Consider the following 20087-nt stretch of genomic DNA (forward strand, 5'->3'; position numbering starts at 1 on the left):
AATCATGTTCAAATTCAAGACACCCCACAGAAAGACTAGGCCCATGCACCACTGAGTACCCCTGGGCATAATGGATGAAAGCATGGCAGACTGGGTGCAGGCATATGGCACAACAAAGCACACTGCCTGGCGTCAAAATGGCCCCTAAGCCCCCACCACATGGCCAGGCCCTGCCTGTACCAGTCCTCAAAATGGCCCCCACCCACATGGACAGGCCCCATCAACACCCCCAAAAAATCGACAAACACACAAAGATCACCACAATCCAATGCCATCCTTGCCCTCCATGATGTTTACATTAAAGAGACCCCACAGAAAGACTCAGTCCATGCACCACTGAGTACCCCTGGGCAAAAGGCCCCAACACCACCCCAAAAAATCGAAAAAACACACAAAAATCACCACAATCCAATGCCATCCATGCCCTCAATCATGTTCAAATTCAAGACACCCCACAGAAAGACTAGGCCCATGCACCACTGAGTACCCCTGGGCATAATGGATGAAAGCATGGCAGACTGGGTGCCGGCCTATGGCACAACAATGCACACTGCCTGGCTTCAAAATGGCCCGAGACCCCCACCACATGGCCAGGCCCTGCCTGTACCAGTCCTCAAAATGTCCCCCACCCACATGGACAGGCTCCATCAACACCCCAAAAAATCGAAAAACACACAAAAATCACCACAATCCAATGCCATCCATGCCCTCCATGATGTTAACATTAAAGAGACCCCACAGAAAGACTCAGTCCATGCACTACTGAGTACCCCTGGGTAAAAGGCCCCAACAACAGCCAAAAAATCGAAAAACACACACAAATCACCACAATCCAATGCCATTCATGCCCTCCATGATGTTTACATTAAAGAGACCCCACAGAAAGACTCAGTCCATGTATCACTGAGTACCCCTGGGCAAAAGGCCCCAACACCACCCCTAGAAATCGTAAAACACAAAAATCACCACAATCCAATGCCATCCATGCCCTCAATCATGTTCAAATTCAAGATACCCCACAGAAAGACTAGGCCCATGCACCACTGAGTACCCCTGGGCATAATGGTTGAAAGCAAGGCAAACTGGGTGCAGGCCTGAGCACACTGCCTGGCTTCAAAATGGCCCCTTGTCCCCCAGCCACATGGCCAGGCCCTGCCTGTACCAGTCCTCAAAATGGCCCCCACCCACATGGACAGACCCCATCAACACCCCAAAAAATCGAAAAACACACAAAAATCACCACAATCCAATGCCATCCATGCCCTCCATGATGTTTACATTAAAGAGACCCCACAGAAAGACTCAGTCCATGCACCACTGAGTACCCCTGGGCAAAAGGCCCCAACAACAGCCCAAAAATCGAAAAACACTCACAAATCACCACAATCCAATGCCATCCATGCCCTCCATGATGTTTACATTAAAGAGACCCCACAGAAAGACTCAGTCCATGCACCACTGAGTACCCCTGGGCAAAAGGCCCCAACACCACCCCAAAAAATCGAAAAACACACAAAAATCACCACAATCCAATGCCATCCATGCCCTAAATCATGTTGAAATTCAACAAAACAGTTGTATCATGCACCCATAACTAACCCTGGTCCTACTGGATACTGTGGCTACCCACAATATATTTTATTTAATGTTCTGAAAAAGTTCCAAAATTGTAGTTGCGGCAACTGTAATGCCCCAAACAAACTTACTTGTGAAATTTCTAATCCAACAGTGATCCAAAGAAAGTCAAAAAGGCCTCAAATCCAAATATCCAGCAGCATCCACGAAAAGTAATCCTTCCAGGTCAAGATCCAAATCAAAGTGACCAGGACATAAACAAAACACTGAGAGGAGCCTGCTGGACAGGAAGAGGAAGTTGGAGACTGTGTGGCACTTCCTTCCTCCACCCCCCAAAATGGACTCCTTGCAAAATAAAAGTGCAGGCAAACGTCAACCTGAGGAGTTATTCTGATAAAAATCATCATTTTCAGAAGGTTTATGCTGCCTGCTGGTGGATTTCTTGTGCAGAATTGCAAATTTTGCAATTTCGCGAGCGCAAGATTGTTGCTGCCCGCCGCATCTACGTGTTCGCAATTGTTTACTCCCGCGATGCGTGATCACGGGCCTTTATGACGTACTTGCGTTGACAAACTCTCGCTGTGCAAGGTGGCAAACCGCGATGACGTAATCGCAGTCGACAAACTCCCGCGGGATCCCGCAGCAAGATTCAAAATGGCGCAGCACACGCAAAACATGGAGAAAAACAACTCTGCAAATGCTGAATGACAGTAAGTGAACTCTGCGCGCTGCAATATTGTATCACCAAGCAAAAAAATCCGCGGCGTGCGAATTTGCGAATTGTCGGGAAATTCACGAGAATTCGCAGATTGCGAATTTGCCGAAAATCCGCAAATTCTGCGAGCGGAACGGATTTTACGCTCATACTTAGTTTCCAGGCAATAATGGCAAAGGGAGAGGTAGAGGTTCCAAACCCTGCACTTCCCCCAAAACCAACAAACAGTGACTTCCCTCCTCTTCCCCCTGATCATTCCACACCTGTCGGGAGATGTCTCTCTCAATTCCTCCCCGTCTGGAATACAATGACTTCAGACAGATGGATCTTAGGAATTATCCAATCTGGATATTTCCTGGAGCTTACCAACAATCCCCCAAACAATCCTCCATGTTCACACACACGTGTGCAAAAAGCAGCTATAGAGCCCGTCCCATTACAATGTCAAGGGTCCAGCGTGTACTCCCTATATTTTCTCATACCCAATAAGGACGGCTCTCCCAGACCTATACAGGATCTCAGAGAGCTAAATCAATAGATTCATTCAAATAACGTTCACATGGAGACACTTCAACAAGTGCTCCCATTCCTACAGCAAGGCGACTTTATGTGTCCTCTAGACTTAATGGACTCATACGTCCATATTCCAATACATCCCGCTCATCGCAAATATCTCAGGTTTGTAGTAGCGTGAAAACACTACCAGTTCAATGTGCTTCCTTTCGGAGTCACCACTGCTCTCAGAGTATTTACCAAGTGCCTGGCAGTAGTAGCTGTTCACTAGCAAAGACAGCAGAGTCATGCCTTCCCCCACTTGGACGACTGGATCATCAAAGCCAACTCTTACTCCAAGTGTCTCCAACACACTCAAATAACACTGCAATTACTGCACGATCTGGGATTTACAGTCAACGTGTTGAAATCCCATCTCCAACCCTCCAACACACAAACATATTTAGGAGCCACTCTCAATACTCAAAAAGCTCTTGTTGTCTGCAGCCAGAATCGGAAATATGCAGGCTCTAAGTAATTTCACAGTTTCAGACCAACCTCTCCTTACCAGTTCGAGTGTATATGCAACTACTGGGAATGATGGCGTCCTGCATCATAATGGTTCCCCATGCAAGACTTCAAATGTGTCCCCTTCAGGAATGTTTAGCTGTCAGTGGAGCCAGTCTCAGGGTCAATTGTCAGATCTAGTGTTGGTAGATGGCCGCACCCATCGCTCTCTGCAGTGGTAGAATCCATAAACCCTATCCAAAGTGCAGCCCTTTATCGACCCTGTTCCACAAACAGTGCTAACAGCAGAGGCATCGCTCGCTAGTAGGGGTGCTCATCCCCAGACTCACACCGTTCAAGGGTTGCAGACTCAAAAACAAAAGCAACTTTACATAAATCATCTAGAGCTGCTAGAAGTATTTCCAGCGCTCAAGGCCTTCCAGACTCACCTTGCAGGTAAAACTGTCCTGATACACACCGACAACTTGACAACATGACAGCCATTTATTACATACAGAAACAAGGGGACACACACTACCTCTACCTGTCACGCCTTGCACCAGCCATTTGGTGGAAGTGGGCCATACGTCACAGAACTAATCTCCAAGCAGAGCATCTCCCAGGAGTGAACACTCAGATAGCAGATTCTCAACAGGCAGAGACAACAGATTCACAAGTGGGAACTTCACCCTCAAGTTCTCCTTTCATTCTTTCAAATATGGGGCTATCTACAAATAGATCTGTTTGCGACACACACAAACGCAAAATGTCCAAACTTTGCCTCCAGGTATCCACACCCATTGTCCAAAGGCAACGCACTATGGAAGAACTGGTCAGGGATATTTGCCTATGCTTTTGCACCTCTCCCACTCATTGCACTAGTGGTTCAGAAAAACAGACAAACATCCCTCACATTCATCCTAGCAGTTCCCACATGCACCCATCACCCTTGGTTCACTACCCTGTTGGAGCTCTCAGTAGATCCTCAGCAAAAATTATATTTATACGTTAGACGTTAAATGAGCATTATTGCATTATATAGAAAGAACAAAACCATTTTGTAAAACTAAACAACTTTTTATGACTTTTGCTCCACTACACAAAGGCAATCATTTTTATAAATCAGGTATTGCTCGGTGGATAGTTAAATGTATTCAAAAAGGACTTTAACAGTACCCCCGGGGGCGCATTGCACCCGCAAAATAAGGGCTACAGTGGCCTCCTTAGGAAATAGCCCCGTAGCTGACTTCTGCAAAACTGCAACATGGTCTAAGCCACACACATTCACCAAGCACTATTGTGTAGATGTGTTAGCCAGACAACAGACTAATGTAGGCCAGGCAGTACTTAAGACACTCTTACAGACAAATGCAACAGCTACAGGTTAGCCACCGCTTTGGGAGAAAACTGCTGTATAGTCAATGCAAAGCATGTGATCTACAGCTCACATGTCTTGAACGGATAATATTACTTACCCAGTAAGCATCGGTTCTAGGCATGTAGAGCTGTAGATTCACATGCGCCCAAACTCCTACCCTGTGACCTATACATGTTGCAGTACTCTTTTACTTTATATACATACGCATGGACACCTCTATTCTACTCTTACTAACTCCATTCTCACCCTCCATGGGAAAACAATCCAACAATGGAGTTGATGCCCATGCACACTATCACTGAAAGGAAGAGTCTCCTACCTTGTGACTAGAGAGACTTCTTAAAAGAAAAACAAAGTGCAAACATCCAGACCCAACACTAGATGGCAGGAGTATGTAAAGCATGTGAATCTACAGCTCTGCATGCCAAGAACAGATGCTTACTTGGTAAGTAACATTATCCTTTTGTGCTGTAAGTATCACAGTACTCCCAAAGGAACCAACAGGGCCCTCCTATGGAATACCCTGCTGACAGCCTGTTTCTCATGATGGTCCCCTCCTGGCATATGGGGAAGGGGGGGGGGTGGCACACGATTTGGCAAATGCAGCGCTGACATGGGTGACAGCATGTCCTTCATGGTGGCCCCCAAAAGCCACATGGGGTCACCAACTCAACGCTCACAAGTAAGATAGCTGTCACTCCACAGGCTCGAGATAATGATGCACACTCCTGAAAAAGTCCTGACCTGAAATTGTAAACGCTTGTCATCACATTGATTGCCTTACTCTATTCGGTTACATCCATCCCTCTCGCCAAACTTCATTAAGGAACTTTCTTCACGGCAGATTCCAATTATTGATTAAGGGGCAAAGACCAGCCAAGCTAAAGATATGTCTAAGTAGGTTGCTTGTTTTCCTTTTTTCCTTTTTTGGACCATGATACTTCATATGTGCTGCAGTGCAAGGCTGCTTTCTGGTGTACTTCGTCCCACTGTGACTGGCACACATTCCTCATCTAGAATTTGTTATAAATGCATAACACCTCTTCATGTGATTCAAGCATGTTCCTATATCTTAAGACTGGCTGTTAATTGTTAACCTAATGTGTCAAACACCTGTGCACTTTATTTTTTCAGCTACGACATGTGGTGCTGCACCACGTGTTACAAATGGAGATATTGTAGGCACACCACAGGAAAGCTATCAGTCTGGTGAAAGAGTCACATACAGATGTAAACAAGGATTTGTTTTCCCAAAGCTATCTTATGTAACATGCGAAGAGAGTCAATGGACGGAACCACCTAAATGCATAAGTATGTTATTATATGTTATATAATTAAACGTACAGCACTAGATTTGTTGCAAAGTCCATATGCTTCGAGCCTGTGTATTACAAATGTGAACTCTGCTTTAAGTAGTGTCCCAGGTATTGAGACAAATATCCATTCTGAGCAGATGAGGATATTTTCATCTCTGCCTTGAAACAATGCAGCATTAACTGAGCACTGCCTGCCTACAGGACACTATATTTCATTGCTGTGCTTTGCTTAACACATAGGTACATTCTGGGAAATGTGATCCTAGTTCAGTTCAAGTGAATCAGTTTGACTAGCAAACGGAAATACTGTGATTTGTCAAAAGGACCGGTAATGACTGAAAATGTTCTGATGACATGATGACATGTTTAACAGTGATAGAGCGCGCAGGTCACCCGACCAACCTTTGTTACCAAATGTGCACACTAGGGCCCATAAACCAAATTTTTGTTCTACTTTAGTCTGGTAGCCCACACACTACTATCAGCAGTTCCGTTCCTTTCTTTTTAATACCGTGTACCTGACTTACCAATCCTTGTCCAGGTACCTAAGACCACAATGGGTCGAGGAGCTAGCTGTGGAGAAGGTAGACAACACAAAAACCATATACCATTTTAATTATGTTATACTCTTTATAATAACCACAAACGCAGGAAGTTTCAAAAACCTTTACTAGTTATCGTTTTCTTCAGTTTCAATGAGCCACAGATTAACACAAATCAAACTATCTATCACTAAGATTAAGAAAATAGTATAACAATGAATTAAAGTAAGAAACATTTAGAAATGTGGAAATAAAAGGGAGGGGAAAATAAGGAACATGCGATATTTAGATCAACAGATTTTCGTAACTCCACTAAAGGCAGGTAAGAAAGGGGAACATACTAATCAGAGCAGACTTTCAGTTACTGCTAACAGTTTATAAGAAACGAAACTTATGCTATTTACTTATACAGATGTGATTATTCTCTAAAGGGAGGGTAAGATTCTGAACTCGACTACGGGTAGGGAGAAAATGGAACATGCTAAAACACCATTTTATATGTGAAACTTATTTGTAAAGAGAAACAGGGTAAAAGACAAATAAGTAAATTTGCTTTATTCGGGAAGGGGAAAAAGGAACTTAGATAGACAAACACCCACGCAACTTTATATTTACCTAGGACAGAATGAAGACCAACCCTGGCCACGGGTCGGTTGGGAAAGGTGGGGAAAGACCCTCAAGGACTTAGGATGCCAGTAGGTGAGCAGGTACAGCTCATGGACAGTCAGGACAGGATAACCTCAGGATTAGGATCAGGACTGGGCTCACCAAAGGGTACGACCAACACCTGCAGCTTCGGATGCAACGCCTGCACTACCCCCTCTCTGCAAGGAATCTGCCAATAACCCGGATTAGGTTCTCGAATCTCCTAGCAAAGTGCTTCGCCAGCACTTAAGGTTTCTCCACCCCAGACTGAGATTGTGGAAATTACGGACAAAGTGCTCCGCAGCACTCTGTATCAATCACCTATAGAGTTCGTTGGGTCAGTGACAGGTCAGCTATTCGGACAAGTCAGACAATTTCTCTAGCTAAACCTAGGCAAATTATACTGTTTTCGGGACAATGTACCACCCACAAATGTTGCAAGTGAAAGGTTCCTTCATTTCTGATTGGGCATGAGAGGAAGTTAGGTCATGGTACCTCCTAGAATTTTGACTTTCTCAGACTTAATATTCATTTTCGAACCCACCCCTTACATTCCAGTTCCCATGGCAAGAGAGGTTTTAGCAGACAATGGGGTACACACAACCAAATACAATTGTTGCAATTGCAGGTAACTGTTCGGCTTCTTCAGCTAGGTCAGAGAGCAGGTTCCCATGAGCATCTTGGATTTTGCTGCCAGCTGGCTGGGTTCCACTGCTGCGTGACTTTCTTTACCCCCGTCACATGACTGTTTCGACTCTGACTTCAAGATGGAGTAGCGGTGCTTCCCAGATCCCCCCGAGGAAGGTATATGAAAAGTAAGCGAAAAGAAATTAGAGACACAGAATAAAATGAATACACTCTATACCGTGAATGGCTATACTACATCCCTTACTTTATAATAACTATAGCATTAGGAGTTAAGCAGAAAAACCGGCTTTGCCAAAGCAGCAGTGCAAGCACGGAGCATGTGAGAAACAAGCGGCCATTTTAGCAATGCTGCGCATGAGTGACAAATTCCCTCCAGAACTGCGAGTGCGTCACATCACGAGGTCATGACCAACGCATGCGCAGACTAGATTCCCGCAAAGCAGCAACCATATTATTAGCAAGCTTCACTATTATGATTAGACACATAGGCAAGCGTCACTGGGACACCCCCGTGTAGTGTTAAATGCAATATTAGAAAGACAAAACTTATTGAATTAGTTTCATTAATGTTATTCAAGGTTCTTGATACAATCTCCTCAATCATTCGATTCATTTTCTCTTTCTTTTCTTTATTAGGGTGAGAATTTTTCATTTTTTTATTTCAGTTATTCAGTTCCTCCAGTTCCAATTCATCAACATTCCTCTTCACTCCTCTCTTATTCACAGTGTACTTTTTCTGATGTTTGCGACATTTACAGCAAATGAATATAAGAAACACTACTATACTAATGCCCATGATTTGCAATAATATTTTACTCAACAAACTTTTCCCTAGGTTAGTAAACCAATGACCTACAGAGGAAAGGCCACCTGTTAGTCTCTTCCAGGCAATGTCAACTTCAAGTGGTTTGAGCTCTTTTTCCAAATTTGTAATATTTCTCACATACATTTCGATTCTTACACTTTTGTCAGGTATGTAAGTGCAAGAATGTTGGCTTTCAACATTCTACAAACTCCGCCCTCTTTTGCTAATAAGGTGCCAAGAGCAAGCCTGTTTTGTAAAACTATAGATCTGATCGCAACCATCTCGGTATTTACCATCAGGAAACCTCCAGTAGTGTCAGTAGATAACCGATCCACTACCATTGACAATTTGCAAATTCTGTGTGTATTCATAGACACTCCCACTGCAGGTATCAATGCACTAAAAATATCTCCCACTATTTCTCCAGCACTCTCTCTCTCTTTGTGCGTGCTAATTTGTTAGTCTTTTCAATGCTTCCAGTGTTTTTCCCACATGGTATATCTTCGGAAAGACAATACCAAAGTAGCAACTTCCGTACCAATGGTCCGGCAATTTGAAGTAAGCCTTGTTTCCGCATATTAAATCAATTCCAGGAAATACGGGCTCTGACCCATCTTTGAATCCCCAACCCCCAATTACCTGGTAATTATGTTCGCACTCACTGGAACCAATGAATATGTTATTATAATAACTAGTCATTTCTGTATGAAGACAAAGCTTCCCCTTCTTTTCGAAATCCAGCAACAAGGCAGCATTCTCTCTACCATTTGAGGTACTTTCTATATTTTCTGCCCATTTAGGAACTTTCTGAGTTTTATCTTTGGCCTTCTTTTGGAAGCTTTCTCTTCTCTTTCCTACCATATCTAAAAATTCTTTCTCCTTTTCATGTAGAGAACAAGTCAGGTTATTCTTGTGTGCGGTATCTATGTTAATTTTTCCTACTGTTAGAAAATAATCATCCATATATTTAGCTACATCTCTAGTCGTATGTACAGGATTCAGAGTCCTTCGAATAGGAAGTTCTGAAAAAGTCACGTCAAGGTTTGAGTAGTAATACTGTAACGGTCCTCATCTGTAAAATAGGCTAGTCAATATACTACAGGAAATTCCATAGGTCAAAGGTAAGTGGTGGTAAGTCACACCTTCAGCTACTGAAGTAGGTAGTTTTATGCAAACATAACAGTCATCTATCTCCATTGTCTCTACATAATGCACTAATAGATTCGCAAAAACATTTAAATTAGTTTTGTTCTGGATTTTATTGAAGTGCAAGTCTTCCTCATCTGGTGCTTCTAAGTCTACTTGTCTCTGTTTCAAGCTAAGTGGTCTGTCTAATGCATCTATGCTTTTTGGAGTGTTTCTAGTATGTAATTCTACAGTGTCGTCCTGTAAATTATTATTAGGGTACAGGCTTGGGTTTTGGCTCATCATAGAGGGAATGGTTATGGTCAGTCCTATCTAAAGTATTATAATTAGTGCTACACTACATACACATATTTGACAACACGTCTTACACCAATTACGCCTAGGTCTTCCATTTACACTGGAATCAGACATCTTGGGCGTAAGGGAAGTTTTCAACCCCTCTTTGTAACTTTATCCAAATTCTTAGACCGAGCAACTTCAGGTCGGTTCTTCTTCTTCTTCAGTGCTTTGAATGGCAATCACCTCTTCTTCACTTTCGTCACTTATATCAAGATCTTCGAACTCCTCTAGTACCAGAAAAGTCCATTCAGGATCCTCATATTTACGGTTTTGTGTCCTTAGTCGGGCACTTTTTCTCTTAGGCTTAATTCCAGATTTCTCCTTTTCACTAGCGGCCTGTTTCCTGTCCTCAAGCTTTTCCTCTACAGTTTTTAGTCTTAGGCTCAGTCTTTTGATGAACCTTGGTTCACTTTTCTTTTTCTTGAATCTTTTAACCGGCACTGTTACTGGGCTTTCGTCTAGTGGTCTTTTATTTTCATTCACTTGTGGTACATCTGCTTCAATGGTTTCTTGTTCCCTACCTATCTGACTAGTTCCAGTCTTAAGTCTTCTTCTGCCTGTTCGCTAAGCTGGCCTTGTTCAGGTGTATGTCGGATTTGGCTTTGTTTTGTTTCAATTTCTTCTTCCTGAACACTTTTATCTATTTCTATCTGATCCTGTTCAAGCACTTCGAACCCTTGATTTTCTTCCGCTCAAACTTTTTCTCTATTTCCTAATCGTCCCTTTTCAATCTCTGGAGTTCTTGGAGGTGTGTCGATAGCCTGTTCTATCCCTATCTGTCCTTCTTCGTTGTCTGATCTGACATGAATCTCGATAATCTGGTTATCCTTTTCTATTCCTGTCTCGTCCTCACTATTCCACTCTCTATCTAAATAGGTGTATTTTATGGTTCTTATAGGATCGAATGTCAGGTCAATTACTGGGACCCACTCGTCTTGACTGGTGCTTGGTTGCTCATCATCAGCTACTTCAGGACCAACGTCAGGAGATCCCTCAGCTGCACAACCTTCAGCCTTAGTTTCTTCATTTTTAGTCACTCTTTTTGTATGACTGGCGTGGATTCACTTCGGCACACCTGCACACTTCACCGCTGTTGTGGTAACAAGAATCACTTGTCTCAGTTTTCCCCACTTCGGTGCAAGACAACTCGATCGAGTGTGTTTCTTTAGCACAACCCAATCCCCTGGGTTCAGATTATGGGCTGGAGTTGTTGGCCTGAAGACGGCGTCTTCCCCAATCTGGTGAGAGATAGAACGCACTTGGTCACCCAGTTGCTTGCAGTACTCTAGCACCAAATCATCAGAAATGCTTAGCAGTTTGTGTCCTGGCACCCATGCTTGTCGCATTACTCTTCCCATCAGTATCTCATGGGGGCTTAGGCCTGTCTTCCGATCTGGAATACTTCTGATTCCCATCAGGACAATGGGCAAGGCGTCTATCCAATTCATTCCAGTGGAATCACACATCTTTCCTAATCTGGATTTGATAGTGCCATTCAGTTGTTCTACCACTCCAGAAGCCTCTGGGCGATATGCACAGTGCAATTTTTGGGTAATTTTGAATGTTGCACAAAGCTGTTCTATTATCTCATTGTGAAAATGCCCACCTCTGTCTGAATCAGTTGTAACTGGAAAACCGAACCTAGGTATCAGTTCCCTTAGTAACAATTTGGCCACAGTGATGCCATCATTTCTCTTTGCAGGATAACCTTCTACCCATTTTGATTCCCTTGTCTTTTGCTGTTGTCTCCACGCTGGGTTTGCTGTGGCTGTGAAGTTTCCTTTGCCTCTCCTGGATACTGCTCGCGGTACCCGCTCCGCGGGTCCCGCTTCGCCTGAGGCCACCTACTAACAGCGCTATTGTTTGAACTTTGTCTCTGGGTGCCGGGACCTGCAGGGCTGCGAGCGTGTTGTGGGCGCAGGACTACAAGTCCCAGGAGCGCCCACAACTCCCAATCGTTACCAGCTGGGACGCTCTCCCTGCAGGCTCCTCCCTGGCTCCGCAACGCGGTAATAAGCCGCCTCCTCACTTGCACCGGCGGATTCCCTTGTCTTTTGCTGTTGTCTCCACGCTGGGTTTGCTGTGGCTGTGAAGTTTCCTTTGCCTCTCCTGGATACTGCTCGCGGTACCCACTGCACGGGTCCCGCTTCGCCTGAGGCCACATACTAACAGCGCTATTGTTTGAACTTTGTCTCTGGGTGCCGGGACCTGCAGGGCTGCGAGCTTGTTGTGGGCGCAGGACTACAAGTCCCAGGAGCGCCCACAACTCCCAATTGTTACCAGCTGGGACGCTCTCCCTGCAGGCTCCTCCCCTTCCTTTTGAGATAGTATTTTACCAACTGAAGAGCCCCGCGGCGCGGGAGCGAGCGGGAGGGCGCCGGGAGAAGCCCGGGATAAGGGCGGGACCGTCTGTGTCCGTCAGGGGCCTAAGGAGGCCGGGCTGGGCCGTCCCACTAACATTTTCAGAACTGGTATTTTAATACAGTTATTTGTGTAGTGTTAGTGATTTAACCTGTTCTAATATATCGAGGTGGTAAAAGGGTTGCTCATATGGCTTGTTCTACAAACACTTCCACCTTGCTGCCCTCCCTGAGTGAGGTGGAAGCTGCTGTTCTGGGCCCCCTAGATACCTATTTTAAACGGCTGCCACAGGATATTGATTGGGAAATCGCCTTGGCGGAAAGACGTGCGGGGCGCAGGTTGTCCATTGAGCTTTTGAAAACCCCTGTTGACAAACGTAAAAGCCAAAGTTTTCCCTCATTGGTCACCCCTTTATCATCTATTACGCTGCCTGCAGCACATGATATCCCACATCTTTCTCCCCCAATGATTTAGTCATTGGTTACTTTTCCTTTGGAACAGTAACCGCTACCCTGCCTGCAACCTCCCCTAGTGTTCTTACTAACCCACCCACTGGGCAACATTCCACATCTCAACCCAGTGTTTTAGCACATGCTACAAAACCCAAACCCTGTCCCAAAAGGAAAAGGAGTGTAACTGTAAAAAAATGTCAGGTCCCAAAACCTCCAAAAAATACAGGAAATTAGGGACAAATACACGACCTCGTCATACTACTGGGGATAACCCTATTGGGTTACCAGTGGGCGAGGGAGAAGTTGTTCCATCAGGCTTGGATCCCGTAATAATGGCATCCCCTAGGACACCATTACCATCAGGTCCAGATCCTATTGTTATAGCATCCCCTGGGACACCAACATCTAAGCCACAACTCCTCTTGGAGTTGGAAAAATTAATACGGTCCCACTTGAACCCCTTTGAAGATAGACTCAAAAAGCTAGCTGACCAATTGGACCACCTAGAGCAGGCTAGCCTAGATAATTTTTTTTCTACAAAATCTTTAATTAAGTCTTGTCTCAAAACGGGCGAAAATAGGAGCAATCAACAAATAGCTGAGCGAGATGTAGGTGCCCCGTTGGTTGATTTACATCCTTCTGCTGCGAGTATTGCAACTAGCCATCGGTGAAAAGGACAAAGTAGTAAGACTACTAACGACCCACCAACTATCCTAACTAATAGCAATTGTGGGAAAACCAAGCCCCGTAGTACTGTAGCCAAAGGTAGCAAGGAATGCTCAAAGAATGCCACCCCTGTTAGTAATAACATTCAACCCCTACCAAGTACTCCGATAACTTGTCAGGGTCCTTTGGCTAGCAATGATAGAAATTCCGGTAAAAACAGTGTTGGAATAAATAAGTCCCATGCTCCACAAATGCAAAATAGGGGTGGTCCTGTAAGTGATGGAAACAATATATTTGAGAAAAATAAGGCTTCCATGGTACCAAAGAATGTTCCCCCACCATGCCCTGTTGTTCCAGAACAAAGCCGACCAATACCCTGTGTGATAAAACCTCCGACTAGGATACCCCCAATACAACTTACCCCTGAATCCTATCCCTATGTGGCTATTCTTACCAATGTTCCACCCCTATTGGTAGGGCAAAGAGAAACCTACCAGATGTTAAAAAACAAGGTTATGCACTGGTTAAGGGTCAATAGACCTCTGCCCGGGGAAGTGGATGGTTTGATTATCGGGGCTAGAAGGGTTAACTGGATAGGATGCACCCCGAAAAAATTGGGGGGCGAATGTATTATAATTAACTTCCAAGATCCAAGGGTGGTAGGATTGATCACGAGACCAGGCTGGAGTACTAGCAGTGGTGGGATTGGTATTGTGGGTCTCACTTTTTTCTATCCAAGACCAGTGGACGTTCATCTTGGTGGGAACAACGAGCTAGGGAGATTCCGTTTCTTTCCTCAGGCAGAGATCAACCCTTTTAACGTTCCTTTCCCACGACTAAATGACTGCTATGAACAAGCATAAAACCCTCATGATGGGCTGGGAAATTTGAGGTGAGGATGTTGACGGAAATCGGCTGACCTCATTGATATTGGGGGTAACATGGTTAGGGAGAACATATCTGAGAAACCACTGGCAACAACTAGGGATGTAACATCAAGTCCAAATGGAGTGATTATCAATGGGAAAAATGAAAATGGGAGGGGGGACAGTATGGTGTGTATGGAAATTTTGGGGGGCGAATTAAGACCTTTATCAAATACGAGTGTTACTGAGGGAAAGGATGTTAACTGTGTGGACACTGTCATAGAAGAGGTAGGTAACTGTGAGAGTTTGACTAACCTCCCGTCTATGCCAGTCATTGATGTGGGGACTTGCAATGGCAATACCACGGGGAGGCTCTTTTCTTGGAATATCGCGGGGCTGGGTACTAGATTGTTGTCACAAAATTGGATAGACTTTGTTAACTGGTTTGAAATGTGTTTATTCCAGGAGACATGGGCTTGCGACCCAATCTTCCTCCCAGGCTATTTAAACTTTTGTATCCCAGCGAGTAGAGGCCCAAGGGGTAGACCCATGGGAGGTCTAACAGTTTGGATCAAGCAAAGTTTACAAGTTAAAATAAAAGTGCTTGATCTGGGTTGCAAGGATATACAATTGCTAAGAATATCATCAGACAAGGGGGGTGTGATAGACATATACAATATTTATGCCAGGGGTACCAATGCTGGGAACTCCCCCACCCTAGAGGCTCTATCCACCTTCCTAGAATCACAGTCCCTGGGAAATAGAGTGGTTGTGGCTGGTGACTTCAATAGGACTTTCGAACCGTTGGAAAATACGGAAAATCCGATAGGGCAGGAGGAAGATGTCCAATGGGGTGTCCCAAACCTAAATTTTGTACCAGTCAAACGGTGGACAAAAGATATATTGCTACTGAATGCGCTATGTTTGGAATATGGCTTGAGGGCCCTTAATGGAAGGACAAAGAGCGACCAGGGAGGTAACTGTACATTTGACAATGGTCACAGTAAAAGTAGAATAGACTATGTCATTTGTAGCCTTAATTTATGGTGTGGGATAGGTGACATGGAAATCCAGGGTAGATTAGAAAGTGACCATAATCCCCTTTGTGTCACCCACTCCTGGTGGAGGGTCACGCCTGATAATCCAGAGTCGCGTAGTGAAGTTGTACCTGTTATGGCCAATGATATGCGAAGAGTTAAATGGCCAAATGTGTTGGCAAATGTGGCATCCATGGACTACATAAACTCGGAGGTGGATAAAGCAATTGCCGCCATGGAGATAGTAAACCCTGTAACACCTGGTTCCTCTTCAACAACAGCCATACACGATACGTTCTTTTCCCTTTTAAAACCACATTTTACTAGATTAAATAAGGTAAATAGAAAAGCCCCACTTAAAATGGCTACGTGGTTTAATAAACAGTGTAGGCTAACCAGATTGGAACTGGGTAGGGCAATTAGAAGTAGAGATAAGGTTTTGATTAGTATAGCTAGGAAACACTACAATGTTAGTATTCGTAAGGCCAAGAAAAAGTGGGATGAGGAATATTGGGATGAATTGCTGGAAGCTTCTGGGTCAAGGGATTCCAGACTTTTCTGGAAAATTGTGAAGTGGGGCCGAGGTGGCACCCCTAACAATCCAGATAATAATGTCAATGAGGCATCATGGGTTCAGTATTTTAAACCCCAGTATGCAGAGAACAGGGATATTGTGGCCATAGAACCTATCCCAGTGGTATTTTGTAAGGGAAACCTGTTCTCAAATAAAGAAGTAGAATTGGTAATTTCAACCCTACAAGGGGGAAAGGCACCGGGCTTGGATGGGATTCCCTCTGATATATTTAAGAATGACAAGGTACGGTCGGCTAGGTATGTGACCTCACTGGGAAATGCTCTAGCTAAAGGGGCTAAAATCCCAGAAATATGGAAGGGGGCAATAATTATACCGATCTATAAGAAAGGTGATCGGTCACTCCCGGCCAATTATAGGCCGATAAGTTTGATTGCCACTATCCAAAAAGTGGTGGGGAAGATGGTGGTCAATAAACTTATGGACTGGGTAGACGAGAATAATGCCCTTTCCCCCTACCAGGCAGGCTTTAGGCGGGCAACCAGCACGGTAGATCAAATATTTCGATTTACCATGTTGCGGTGGGGGACGGTACTCCTTGGCGAAGGCAGCCTATATGTCGCATTTGTAGACTTGAGGGCTGCCTTCGACCTGGTTCCAAGGAGCAAGCTTTGGGCAGTTCTGAAAAGGATAGGGGTCCCACCCGAGTTGCTCACTCTAATAATTCGTCTCCACGAATGCAACTTTGCCAAAGTCCAATGGGGGAGGAACGGGGAGTCTACTGTTAATTTTCCTGTCGAGCGGGGTGTACGGCAGGGATGTGCAATGGCACCCCTGCTTTTCTCCCTGTTCATCAATGGTATTGTGGATAGGATGTTGGATGCAAGTGTGGATGCACCTTCGCTAGCGGGCATCAGGGTCCCGATCCTGATGTTCGCTGACGACACCCTAATTGTGTCCAAAACCCCAGCAGGACTTCAGCGTGCCCTAAATATGTTTGACATTTTTTGTAGGGAGCATGGCCTCGAAGTCAATGCTAGCAAAACAAAGCTGATGGTTTTCTCTCAAAGGCGCCGACCTCAACCAAGGGTATCTCTGAATAACACCGAGCTTGAGGTAGTAAATGTTTTTACTTATCTAGGGGTAGAGATATCAAGTAAGCCAGGTTGGTCACGACACATAGAAAAGGCGGTATTGAGACACCAGCAGATTTCAGGGGCGCTCCGGGTAGAGCAAGTAAAATCAAAAACTAGGCCTATAAAACCGGTCCTCATGGTTTATGATGCTAAAGCCTTAGGGGCAGCCCTGTATGGGGCAGAAGTATGGGGTTTTGAGAGGCTCCCTACTCTACAAATATCAGAGAATAGGTTTCTGAGGGGAATTACGGGTCTCCCCCAGAGTGCGCCATTAATACCGCTTGGCCTCGACTTAGGGAGGAGATTGGTTAGTGACCGTGCTCGATTAAGGCCTATCCTTTATTGGAGACGGCTTTGGACGACCCCAGAGATCCGACACTATGCTGATGGGTTTTTAGCCCTAGTTAAATCAGACATATTTCACAAAATATCATGGTTGAAGACGCTCAGGGTTGTTCTTGCTGAGCTCGGTCTCTCTACCCTTTGGGAAAATCCGTCTGGGGAAGTATTCCCAAGTAAAAACACCATCAGGGCCATATATTGGGATTATGTAGAAGACAAGCTCTGGGGGAGTACACAAACAGATACAATGGGGGGTAGATTCATGGAAATTAAAACGAGACCTGCACTGGAACAGTATTGGGACAGTATAACTGTCCCGATAGATAGAAAGTTATTTTTTCAGTTAAGGTCAGGTTCTCTCCCCTTGAGGTCATTGACGGGTAGGTGGAGGAGTACTAACATCTCGTGTTGCCCGGTATGTGGTGCCCCCAACGAAAGCCTTGCTCACTTCTTATTTCTGTGTGAGGCCTATGCAAACCCAAGGAGAGTATGGTTATCTCCAGTTTGTAGAAACCTTGGGGTATCCAGCGGTGTTGAGGGGTTGAGAATTATTTGTACCTCCACCGAAATGCCTATTGTGCTGGGAACAGCAAAATACTTGGGGTGGGCATGGTCCATTAGGCGGAGGGCTTTACCTCCCAATATGAACTAAAACTTTACAGTAATTTTAAATATTCTTTTTGTTAAAGCTTGCACAACTGCTTAAAATGTATTTTATGTGTATGAAATATGAATTTTAATTGCAATGTATTTTAAAATGTATGAATTTTAAAAAGTATGTTTGTGCTTTTATGAGTGTACAACTCGAATAAAGCTTTTTCAATCAATCGAAAATAAACAGACAATGACAAGGACGTACTTCATTCCTTTACAGATGGGCAACTGTATAAAGTCAATTTGTAATCTGACAAAGGGACCTTCTGCTTTTCCGATTGTACCTGGTGTAACTACTGTTTTCTTTCCAGGATTAAACTGCTGACAAGTTCAGCACCTCTTGCAAAGTGCCTCTGCAATGTTCCTGAATTTCGAATTGTACCATGTCTCGTTAAAGACACGAACCATAGCGTTCCTGCCTATATGTGTATCCCCATGTATGAGCCGGGCCATAGGAGCAAGCTGTCAGGCAATACAGGCATACCTTCAGTGTAAACCATGACACCATCCTCACTCCTTTTCCGACAACCAGTCTTTTTCCATCTTTTCTTTTCCTTTGGTCCTGCTGCATTTTGCAAATCTTTCAGCTCTTCCCATGATTGCACATCTTCAAACACCATAAGTTGGCAGCTGTTTCCAATATCCCCCCAACTTGATGTTGACTGACATTCAATAACGTGCACAATGTTGGGCTAGTTGGTCAGCATATCGATTACCTGCTGTCATATCGTCATTGCCAGATTTGTGAGCAGCACACTTGACCACTGCCAATTCTTTTGGCAACTGGATTGCCTCCAGTAATTCCTTTACGACCTTCCCATTCCTGATCGGAGTACCTGAAGAGGTCAGGAACTCTCTTTGCAGCCACAATTGGCCAAAATCATGCACAACCCCATAGCCATACTGGCTGTCCGTATATATGGTTGTTCTCTTATTTTTCCCAGCTTTACAGGCTCTGGTTAAGGCAATCAATTTGGCCACTTGTGCAGACTTGACTCCAAACAAACAGGATGCTTCTATTGCACTTTCTAATGTGCCACCATCCTCATGTCTTAGACATGAGCCATCTACAAACAGGGGATAATCTTCAATAGGGAAGGGCATTTCCTTAATGTCAGGGCGTGGTTTTGTACTGAACTCAGTTAGGTCTATGCAATCATGCTCGACCTCTCCCTTCGCTTCTGCAATGAAGGAATCAGGTAATAGAGTAGCTGGATTCAATAAGCTACATCGAGTAATGGTCCCATTTGCTGCACCTACCAGAATCCTTTCGTACTTAGTCATTCGACTAGGAGTGAGATACTGGGTTTTAGTTCGGGTTAGTAAGATCACAACTGCATGTGGAACATACACAGTTAAAGGATGTCCCATGACTATGGATTCACTTTGCTCAAGACTCATGCAAGTTGCAGCTACTGCTTTCAGACATCCAGGCAATCCAGCAGCCACTGGATCCAAGGTGGCAGAAAAATATGCCACAGGGCGCCTAGTCAAACCATGCACTTGGGTCAGAACTGACAATGCACAATTGTCACGTGTGTCACAAAACAGTGCAAACTCTATCGAGTAATCAGGCATTCCCAATGCAGGAGCAGTACACAGACAGTCTCGTAATTTTGTAAAAGCTGACATGCTTTCTTCGTTCCACTCCACTGGGTCTTTTGCTCCTTTCTTGGTCATTTTTATCAATGGTTTTGCTAGAACTGCAAATCCCACAATCCACTGTCTACAGTATCCTACAACCCCAAGGAACATTCTGATCTCTTTTTGAGTACGGGGTAGATGCATGTTTTTAATTATCCTGATTATTTCTGTGGTTACTTTCCTGATACCTTTCTCTATCTGGTGCCCCAGATATTTCACTGAAGAGGTACAGAACTGTAATTTGTCTGGTGATACTTTATGCCCTCCTTCCCCTAAATGGTTCAGTATG

At 44.4% G+C, this 20087-nt stretch overlaps 1 protein-coding gene across 1 annotated transcript in view; it reads left to right on the forward strand.

Moving 5' to 3' along the window:
* LOC147747705 (complement factor H-like) overlaps positions 1-20087 on the forward strand; it is a 1041560-nt gene that overhangs the window by 538874 nt on the left and 482599 nt on the right. The window contains exon 16 of the mRNA XM_086954949.1: positions 5802-5978. Coding sequence (XP_086811075.1) covers positions 5802-5978 — 177 coding nt within the window. The remainder of the gene's footprint in view (positions 1-5801; positions 5979-20087) is intronic.

Source organism: Lissotriton vulgaris, chromosome 1_1 (genome assembly GCF_964263255.1).
Source record: "Lissotriton vulgaris chromosome 1_1, aLisVul1.2, whole genome shotgun sequence".
Taxonomy (NCBI): domain Eukaryota; kingdom Metazoa; phylum Chordata; class Amphibia; order Caudata; family Salamandridae; genus Lissotriton; species Lissotriton vulgaris.